General features: G+C 36.7%; 1 protein-coding gene across 1 annotated transcript; it reads left to right on the plus strand.

Annotated features, from left to right (window-relative positions):
• Positions 1–4,749: 4,749 nt before the first annotated feature.
• On the plus strand, positions 4,750–11,023 carry chp1 (calcineurin-like EF-hand protein 1). Its single transcript, XM_015390750.1, has 7 exons — positions 4,750–5,115; positions 5,254–5,326; positions 6,338–6,418; positions 7,234–7,361; positions 7,495–7,556; positions 8,225–8,347; positions 9,848–11,023. The coding sequence occupies exons 1-7, from the start codon at positions 5,049–5,051 to the stop codon at positions 9,899–9,901; spliced, it is 588 nt and encodes a 195-aa protein (XP_015246236.1). The 5' UTR covers positions 4,750–5,048; the 3' UTR covers positions 9,902–11,023.
• The last annotated feature ends 116 nt before the right edge of the window (positions 11,024–11,139 follow it).

Here is an 11,139-nt window from a genome sequence, read left to right on the forward strand (position 1 = left end):
AAAAGCATCACCTAAAGAGATTTACGTAGTGCACAAATGCAAATACTTTTGAGTTTTAATTAATCTTTTCATTTTTCTTCTATTTTTTTTTTTTTGGGTCATAGTTAGGCTCAATAGTCTGTGGAACTGACATTGATTTAGTTCAGTCTAATGTCACCTAAAAGCTTTTCATTAAGTCTTGAGAATATTTGAAGTGTTTCCATCACATCATGGTTAAGGTGAGTTTATGTGCCTTACTTCACATCTGGTTTCAATTTCAATAAGCAATTTGACATATACTAAAAAGCAAAGATTAGAAGCTTCATCTCAAAACAGGAAAGGAAAGTTTCACTGGAAAACAAAGAGATTTTTCAGTGGTTTATGTGAATATTCAACCACTGATATTTCCGTACCTTTGATAAACCATAGAATAAATGCATACTTTCTAATAGTTAATTTTTTCCCCCTATTTTTAGTTTAGGGAGAGCCAATAAAGATGTGCAATTTCACAAAGATTCTAAAGGTTTCTGAATAGAGAAAATTGTCCCACAGCATCACACATCCTCCTCCATGCAGTGGGCATGATATGCTTTTCAACAAAGGTTTCACACATTTCACAGCAAACCAACTTGCAGAACTTAATCCTGATGGCAGCAAGAGGAGCTTTTTCTGAAATGCTTTCCAAACATCTCGGTGTCATGTAGATGCTGTGGCTTCTCAATAAGTGATACCCAAGTCTACTAAAGAAAGTAAAGTAAACCAAACAAAAAAAATATAGTTGGGATTTCTTTTCAGAGATTGTTGTGGTGTTAAACAATAAACATGTTTTAAAACTCTTTCTGAAAGGGAATAGTGCTCACTATCACATCACTGTGTCATAAGAATATATTTAACAAAATCTCACATGACTCAGTCTCTTAAATGACTGTGGTCAAAAATAATATCATTTTACAATAATTCCTCTTCGTCTGCCGCCATAAAACAGATCGCTAACTTTTTATTCCATTTATGTTTTTTACTGAAATGAATCAAACAAAAACTAACAAATATACTTGACTTTTAGGAGAATCTTTGTATCTTTGATGACGCATATCTGGAAACAAGCAACATAAACAAGAGAAGTGCGACATCATGTGGCGAAATGTTATATTGCATATTGATAGAATATTTTAAATTGCAGGCTCAGTGCACAGAATAAGACTGCAGGACAGGAGTCAAAACGTCTTGAAAAACGAAAAACGGAGCACAAATCGGGTTGTGTCCGATTTAAACCTGTTTTATGTTTTAAATTGTAGCATTTTTTGTAAGACAGACCAAGTTAGCCCCTCATCAGGGCCTTCATAACAATGTGGGCCAACGAAACAGCAAGTTAGTAGCATGGGCTGTTGGACAGAGGCCAACAGGGCCAATGTTCCTGTAGAACTGGTCGTGAGCCATGTTATGGTCCCTGTATTGAAAACACTAACAGCTAAAAAAAATAAAAATTATATCAATAAATCAACTTTTCTTGAACTGTATTTTCCATTGATAAAGGTAATCGTAATGATTTTGGCACTGAGGACTGGATGTTTGGTTCATTTCTTCCACCTGTTTAGCTCCGCCTTGTTTTCGTTGTCTCTCATCTGATTCACCTGTTCCAGTTCCTATTTAAGCAGCCTGTTTCCAGCCATGAGTGCCAGATTGTTCGAGCCGTGTGTGAGAGTTCTCCAGCGTACCCAGTTGTGTTTTTGATTACCTGATCCTGACAAGTTTCTGCCTCTGAACTGATTTTTAGCTTGCCCCTGTTTCAGTCTGTTTCTGCCCGACCTGTCTTCGGACTGTTGTTTGGATTCTGCCTTTTAACAACCTTAGATCTGTTCCCCGACCCCAGTTTGGGTTCCCCTTCGGCATCTCTTTGTCTCTCTGATCTTCCGGCCTGAACATCTGCTACTGCATCGACATCTGCTCTGGATTCTTCCCCCAGATTCTTCAGCTCTTCCTCGTCTGCTGCCTAGTGCTCATCAGTCTGCTCTGCCTCACTCCTGCAACTCTCTGGGCAGCTTCTTGTTGTGGAGAAATCATCCGACTGGATTCCACTAATTCTCTGGGCTCAGACAGGACTCAAGTACCAGGTTAGTGACTCACTTGCTCGTTTTCGTTTTGCTGAGTTGTGTGGTCACTAACCTGAGAATCTACCTCTACAGAGATTTCAGTAGACTGGTTCCAGCAGACGAGGTGAAGTTTACAAAGCAGTCAAAAAAATGTTTTGTTTTCAAACACATCTGTTCCGCCTAACTGAATCCTGGGTCCTACTTTCTGAGAGAGAATTTCCAGCTGGATTAAGAATTATCCTTAAAATAATAGGAATAAAAAAACATTAATATATTCCTGGTTTGTAATATATAATTGTCATTTTTAAGAGCAAAAATTCTAATTCCTTTGGCAGATCTGTATATTTTAGGTCTAGAATAGTCACTTCTCGTGTTTTTATGAGGGTTTTGATGCTGAATAGTGAATGAAACTAAGTGTGCAATTAGTATTTTTTATTCATTTATTGCTTTGTGTCTTTACCTGTAAAACAATCACTTTTTTTGAGTGTGCAACCTGTTGGGCTCTTTTTGGTATCAAGAGAATTGTTCTTATTGCCACATTGCCAGACAGGTAACTGTTAAAAAAATAAAATAAATAAAAAATTCAGTTCCACTGGGCTTATTTCCATAATTGATTGTAATATCAGTTCCATTTATTATTTCAGTATAGTTCAGATTATAATTTCTGCTGGTTTTTGAATTATTATGAAGTAACCTAGTCATTTGGCCACACTAAAAAAAATACAAAATGAAGAGTAGGATACTCTTCATTTTGTAAAAATAAGTTAACCTAAAATGTTGTGTTTTTTACGGTGCTGCTTTGCGGAGCATGATCCGATTATGAAACATCCTTGTAAATACTACTGTTGTGAAACAGACATGTTTCAGTCATGACCACATCACATGGAACAGAGCTCCACCTAGTTTCTGAAAAGGAAATCCCCTCCCTTTGGTTTGACTGGGAAACAATCATGAGAGCATGAATGTGAAGGTAAAACTGAGGGCTGCATGGTGGTGCAGTTTGGACATGGTGCCTTCTTGCAAGGAAATTGTGGGTTCTTCCATCTGCAACATGCAACTGGATGATTGTTGCAGGTGCTTCTATTCGTGAATAGTTGTGGAGGCTGGAGGCAACGAGTGATCCTGATGGCCAGGCAGTAGAAGATGGAAGGATAGTGTGGTGTTGCATAAGCAAAACCTAGAAAAACAAAACCTAATCTTATTGCATGCAATGTGCTATATAAACCTAGCAAACTTTTCTTTTCATTGCACCGACTTGGCAGCCAACTATCCTCCTGAACAAGCATGTTGTGATAGTGAACAGCTGATCTATTAAGTTGCTCAATTTGCTCCAATTGCTCATACTGAGCATATATGTGTCGACAGTGGAAAGAAAACTCTTAACAAAAGCTTTAACAGAGCAGCAAGCAAGGGTTCATTTGGCATGACTTATTAGGGACTTTATCTCCTGCAATTTGTGTACATAAAAAAACTCAATTGGCTTTACTCAGTGGAAGAAAATATTTTTCCCTTCTGCTAGCTTGTTGTTTTTTTTTGTTTGTTTTGTTGTTGTTTTAAACCTTATAATTGCCTTAAATTGTTTTTTAAAAGCAAGATGTATTTTTTGTTCACGTAAATCTTGTTGCAATAACGAGGTGTTTTGTTAGGATTGAAATGATTAGTTGCAAAAACAGGCAGGACTATTGATACTGCTATTTGTTATGATCATAAAGGATATCAAATAACCTGCTTATACCAGCTTATTTCAGAACAGCTGTAAAATTATGCATATGCTTGAGTTTTCAGGCATTACATCAAGCTTTTTTTTTTTTTTTTTTTTTTTTTTTTTTTTTTTTTTTAAGAAAAAGGAAAATACATTTTTGGAGCCACAGGTTTTAACACAAAAGTCAAAGCCTTTTGAAGTCATGGTTATATATATATATATATATATATATATATATATATATATATATATATATATATATATATATATATATATATACCTAAGTTAATGCAGTTTTTTTGGGGGGATGGGTTGAACATTGTTGGTACCTCCTTTGCTTCATATAAACATGCAGAGACAAAAGGTTGGGGAGAAATCTCCATAAATTCTTAACTCATAAAACAAGCCAGTGTTTCATAGAATCCCCTATTGTCAACATCAAATATAAATATATCTTTAATAAACTCTTTTGATGAAGGATTAGGGATGTATGTTATTCACCATTTAAAAAAATAGTTCTTTATTTTGAGGAGGAACTGGGCATTTTAAATATGATTTTATATGTTGTAGATTTTTGTTATACCTGGATACATATTGTTAACATTTATTGTAGTACTATAAATATTCTTTTACGAATTTTTTATTATGTTCTATGTCTACACAATTAACCTCAATCTTTTGTTTTTGTTTCTTGATGTCAGATAAATATCTTTTCTATTGCCATTTTATGGCAGTACATAAAATTGTTAATTATGCTTTTTCTGCTGTGTTATAAATATTTTGAGGATTTAACGTATTGTACCATGCCGATAGATGTTCACCATATTCCCCGGCTATAAAAAAAAAACCTACTGTGATTTGACATTATTATTATTATTATTATTATTATTATTATTATTTTATGCAGGCAAAATGCTACACTACCTAAGCTTAATAATCCAATCAGGGCGGTGTCCTGATTAGCCCCTCCCACTTCATCAAACAGGAAGCTAACCGGACCGAAACTCGTCTCACCAACATGAAATCAGGACAGACTGGAAACATTCTTTAACAGAAAGCGGACTGCTGCTCCAGTTGTATCAACAGAGAGACATTGACCGTCTATTAGTCGTGATCTCCGTCTTTAACCGCTTTTTGAACCACCTGTTATATATTTTTTTAAGTTTAGCTCACAGGGTTAGCTGTCTTGCTAACGTTCAACCTTACTCAGTTGTTATTGTCAAGATAGAGGAATTCGAGTCTGTTTTTGTTTTTGTTAGTTTTTAAAAGATTTTACCATGGGGTCTAGAGCGTCCACGTTATTGAGAGAAGAAGAAATTGAAGAGATCAAAAAGGAAACTGGCTGTAAGTTCTTCTCACTTAAAAATGACGAGTCTGGGTTTGAAGCTTGCGTAGTTAGATGTATGCGGCTTCCATGCATTTTAATTGGATAAAGCGTTTATGTTGGTAGTGAAACCTTTAACTTGTGTTTCCTCCTTGCAGTCTCGCATAGCCAAATCACCCGTCTGTACAGCCGTTTCACCAGCCTGGATAAAGGTGAAAACGGGACTCTCAGGTAAAAAACAAATAAACATGTGGGGGGAAAAAAAATAATAACATAACAATATTTTCTGACTGAGATGACAGCCCAGTGGATCATGCTTCCCTTAAGGAATCTGAGACTCAGTTCTATTTTATAATGTTCTCCCTCGTTTTTTCACTGATAAGGGAAAAAGGTGCAACAGCTTCTTTGTTAGAGTTGAATTTTAAGAATTGAGCAAAAGAAAAAACCCTTAGGAGGTTGCAATAAAACCTTGCTTTAGAGGGCATTAAAAGTTCATTGTCTGAATTTGTTTCATGTTTAGGAAACTTTTTTCTTCAAGAATTTGATTCTTCCAATAAATAAGAAGGTGTGAATTTCTCACCTCTGGCCTATTAATTGGTACATCTCTACTTTTTATTACTTGTACTATCTGTGTTTTTATCTTGTCATTCTGCTGTTGATAAACTGGGTCACCACCCAAATTCTCCTCCAAATCCACCTTTACACTTATCTGATCATTGGAATAACTCGGCTGGAACCTCAGGGAGGTGTTTGTGCTTAACTTGCAGTAGCATAGGTGATAGGTGATGGAGTACAAGATAATTATTGTGCAAGAAAGCCGTACACATGGACCTTGGTTTAACTTGGCCCTTTGGTTTGGTAAGAGGTTCATTTGCAGGTCAGATCTTCAAGGACAGTTAAACAGTGTTTGTAATTTCATGGAAGGAAGTCTGAAAAACACTCTGCTTACAGTAAACATGTTTTAGGTGCTGCTTGTCCTCGCTGTTCTGCTTTCAGTCTCTGTAGCAGTCTGAGGTTTTTTTTTATATCTACCTCTATTTACCTCTAGAGGCTCATGTCCAGTCTGACTCTATCACTGATTACCAGAATTTTAGACATTTGTCTTTGAAGGCCAATGCTTCATTTGACCAAAAAAAAAAATCTTTTGAATATTTGTTGCATGTCCCTGAATTTTTGTAAAGTTGTTTCTTCTTTAAAACTTCAAATAATAATAATAGTGTTCCTATATTGTGAAATCAACAGTCGAGAAGATTTCCAGAGGATCCCTGAGTTGGCCATAAATCCTCTTGGAGACCGAATCATCAATGCTTTTTTCCCTGAAGGGTAAGTTTCTTCACAAATTTCTGTAAAGGAATATATGAAGAAGGGTTGATGGGGTTCTCAACCTGCATTAGATGGGCTCTTTCAAGGCTTTGGATGATTATACACAAGGAGCATTTTCCAGATTTTTTTCTGGCATTTATCTAAATATTAAATTCATCTGAATGAAATTCATCTGCCTGTTGACCTGTTTGTCCTTCCATCCATTAATTAATCTCATATTTATATATCCACCAGTTTACCCATCAGCACAGTCAGTTATGAGATTGTCTCTATCCCAAAATATGTTTTCCATCTGTTTGTTTTCCCCTTAGTCCATTTATCCCATTCCTTCTCCTTTTAGTTTCTGGGATTTTCTCCATCTCCATATTTAAAGCCTGACCACAGTAGAGACTGATTCTATGAAAAGCTATAGAGAATTAAATGTTTCCTTTAAAAGGGCAGAAAAAATCAGGGAAAGAACTTGACATGGGAAATGTGTAGGAACCCTTACATCCCTAAAATATGCCTGATTGTTTTATACGGGAATGGTGGAGGCTTGTAAACCAGAGGTTTCTTTTGGCTGTATCATTAAACTCCCTAAAAGTTCAATGTGTGGGCGCTTGGATTCCAGACAAGGCTTTTAATAGTTTCTTATGGCTCCTATTTCATCTGGGGTTTGGCATGTTTGCTTTCGATCAAGTCAGAGTAGAGGAAGAACATTTAGGAGTCTATAGCGGTATTGGATTACCTTTGCAGCCTGTGCTGCTTTATTTCAATTTAATCCAAGGCGACTGCTTTTGAGGCCATTATTCACAAATTTCCTTTGTGTTTTTCAGAGAGGATCAGGTCAACTTTAAGGGCTTCATGCGCACCTTGGCTCACTTCAGACCTATTGAGGACAACGAGAAGAACAAGAACCTGCCGGCCTCCGAGCCTCTCAACAGCAGGACAAACAAGCTGCTCTGTGAGTTCACAGCTGCTGGTCACATGCGCTTGGAGATGCTGACCTGAATGCTGAACATTCAAAAGGCTTTTTGGGTTGATTTGTTCTGCATTTCATGACTTGCATGGTTTTTCTTTTTTTTTTTTTTTCCCAGTTGCTTTCCGTCTTTATGACCTGGACAGAGATAACAAAATCTCCCGGGATGAGCTGCTGCAGGTCAGTGTGTTATTTTGCTCCCACTTCCTTTTTTTTTAACATTAGGCAAATTTGTTTCAGTTGGTTTCCAACACCAGTTTTGTCATTTGGACTGTGGACAAATAAACCAGCTTTTGTTTCCTATTTGTTGACTAAATTATGTCTTGCAGTTTCTGTTTCAAGTTGCGGAACAGAACTTGATTTTAAAGTTGGTGAAAACGGGCAATGAACAATGCCTTTTGCTGATAATAAGATGATATCTCACCTTAACTACAGGTGGAGCTCTCAGGCCCTTTATTAACTTGCTTTGTGTTACCCCTGCTATTTGTCATCTCCTCGCAAAGGCACTCTGATTTAGGTGACATTGTGTGACCTGTAATTGGTGTAAGCCGCTGGTTTAGTGACTCAATCCTTGTTTTGCGCAAAACAGTCCTTCCACCACTTCTGTCACCTGGTTTCTCTAATTCAGGCTAAATGTGAAACGTCAAATACTGTTTATGTTCTTTTCCACGAAAAAAGACCTTAATTCCTACAATTAGTTACCCAAGAGCTAAATATTTAGAAATTATCACATGCTGCTATAGTTCTTCAACCGTTAGGCTTGTTTTGACCACGTTTCCTAATCTCTGCCTAAACGGGGATTTTGTCTTTAACAGTAGGTTTCTATAACGCCATAATGTTTGTTTCAGGTCCTTCGGATGATGGTCGGTGTAAACATTTCAGATGAGCAGCTTGGCAGCATTGCTGATAGAACCATCCAGGAGGCAGACACCAATGGGGATAGCTGTATTTCCTTTCAGGAATTCATGAAGGCAAGTGTTTTTGATTTGTTGTATTTTTTCTGCATCTGTATTTTATTATTTTTGTTGTTTTGTTTATTTTAAGATCTACTTTTTTTGTCATGTGACCCAAATTGAACACAGATTTACTTAAGCAAACAATTTAAAAAGCCTCAATTTTTAACTCAATATCCACGTCATTATTCAACCATTACCTGTCTTTGTGGTTTGGACTGTGCTTACAGGTACATCTCAGTTGGAAAACCACAAAAGAGCTTATTTTCTGTCACGCATTTAAGAAAGTGAAACTCTGATATATGAATGGTTTTATTTCAGACAATCCAGTAGGGGCCTAGCAGCTACGAAAGGTCGTACCTGCAGACGCTGATTGTTCGGAGTTCTGTAGCCAAGCACACTCAGAACGTTTGGTGGGAGAAGAAAGTATTGTTGAAAAGATGCCTCAGCAAATAGAATAACCCGCAGCATAGAGCAGAATGTCAAGCCTCTAAGGATAGACGAATCCTACACATGGGTTACTATGTCCAAAGCTTAATTGAGAAGAGAAAGAACAACTGTCCTCTTTTTAGATGAAAGCAAAGTTTGGATTTCATTTGCAAATCAACGCCTCAGTCTGAAGAAAGAGTGAAAAAGAACCAAATCGAAGCAAATCTTGCTTGAAATCCATTGTGAGGGTTCAAGTTTCAGTGATAATGACTTCTCTATGGTCCAGTCAATACAGACATCTAGGCTTTAGGGCACTTCATGCTTCCTTCTGCTGACAGGCTTTGTGTAGATGCTGATTTTTCTTGTTTGGTTCTAGCTGCATTTCCACCTTTTACCAAACCTTTGATGATGAATGACAGGCTGATAGGGTTTGTTTGATTCAGATTTAAACTGGCTAACAGTACCATTAGTACCTTTGGGCTTTGAATACACGTCAGCAGAACCACAGGATGACAGACTCCATGCTACGCTGCATTAATGCAGCAATTCATCCATAATGAAAAGAATCCTGACATAATTTAGAATAACTTTTCATTGACCATGTGTTATATTTTTATTCAGACTTCTGTTTTTTTTCAATGATGTTTACCTCTTTCAATTAGTTGAGATATATATATATATATATATATCTTTCTCAACTAGTTGAATATAATTTATTTACAGAGCTGTTTGGCAGATTGCCGTGGCAGATGTCTCATATATAGATTGTCTGCTTTGTTCAATCTAAATGTCATCACAGTAAAGAACATGTAATCAAACTTAATTCTTTAAGGTTTTGAAGAGTTTATAGTTTATAGATATAGGGTTTATATCATTATCTAAATCGTGGACATATTATACAGTACTGTTTAACCACTGTTATAAAAAAATGGGTAAAAGGACACAAGGTTTTCCATAGCTTAGTGGAAGGTTTTTTTTTTTTTTTTTTTTCAGAGCAGATTCCCATGAAGGATTTCTATGTTCATGCAGTTCTGCTTTATAAATGGTAATGGGCTATAATTGTAATGCAGTATCTATTTTATATTCCAGGTCTTGGAAAAGGTGGACGTGGAACAGAAAATGAGCATCCGGTTTCTGCATTAAGTCCCTCCTCTTTCCCACCTCACACACAGAGTAGAGCTTGGACTAGTTTGTTGGTGTCACGTCACAACCTCCTCTAGCTTTTCAACATTAAAGTACACACCGTTAGAACAAGCAGTTGGTAGCCGTCTTTGATCCCCAGTTTTCTGCCTTTGCACTGCGCCGTAAACAAAGGGAAAAGTTGTGTGCCTTGGGTTGTTTTATGCAATGTGACAAAGTACGCCTTCCTAGTTATGCAGCATTATTTATTAGAGAAGTATGAGAGGGTCGTAGTAACATTTAGTACTACAGAGCTGTTTGCTATTGCTCTAAGTCTAATCAAAATGTGTTCATACTAATACAAATGTATTTCAATCTTGCTTCTTTGTAGACATAATATGCTCAAAGTGATAAATGTTCAATTCCTGTTCATGAGCCTCAGTGTTTTCAGTGCTAACAGGATCGAATGACTCCGTTCCACCCTGTGAATAAGCAGCCAGCTGTAATTTAGCATGCAGTCCCTTCAGCTCCACAGATTGTTGATTTTCTCACTAAAGTGCCATGATGACTAAACAGTAATCAGGAATCTGTAACCTTGGTTGGTGTTGCTTTCCTATGGACAGTGCTAGTAGTTTTTAACACTTAAGTGTTGGGATGCTATTTGAAATTATAGCCACAGGAGATATTTAAAATAAAGCTTCCAGTATTCAGCTGGCTATCTGACCTGCTTCCTTAAAGCTTTTCCTCTCTATTAGGACCTAATTAAAGGCTAGGAACGAATGTAGTAATTATGCTGGAGCGAAATCTCTAATTCCTGCATTCAGATAGCATTCCATTGTTCTGTTACTTTCCTATGTTTTGTTGTGGCGAAGAGAGTAAAGCAAACGACTGTCTTCTAATTTATTTGCTGTTTTAGCTCCAGATGCCAAAGGAGAATCCATTAGTCTAAGAGTACCTGAACCAGAGTTTAGGCATCCAAGCTTTTTAAGCTTAGTGAGCGTTTAAACATAGTGCAGGAGGTACGGCTCAACTATTTGTCAATCATTACGGGATCAATGAGTCACATATTGTGTGATGTCTGTGTAGTTATGTAAGTGATTCTTGATTTTGATCTGAATAAAAGAACTGCCATGGTTTCTGAGTGTTTGCTGATGATCTTGTCCTTTAAGTACTTCCAATTAAAAATATAGATGCATGCATTTTGCTTTGGAATTAACTTTATTGATAAAATTATTAGCTAATTCAACCAAATAATTAAATTC

Source organism: Cyprinodon variegatus, unplaced genomic scaffold (genome assembly GCF_000732505.1).
Source record: "Cyprinodon variegatus isolate N-32 unplaced genomic scaffold, C_variegatus-1.0 Scaffold21, whole genome shotgun sequence".
NCBI lineage: Eukaryota > Metazoa > Chordata > Actinopteri > Cyprinodontiformes > Cyprinodontidae > Cyprinodon > Cyprinodon variegatus.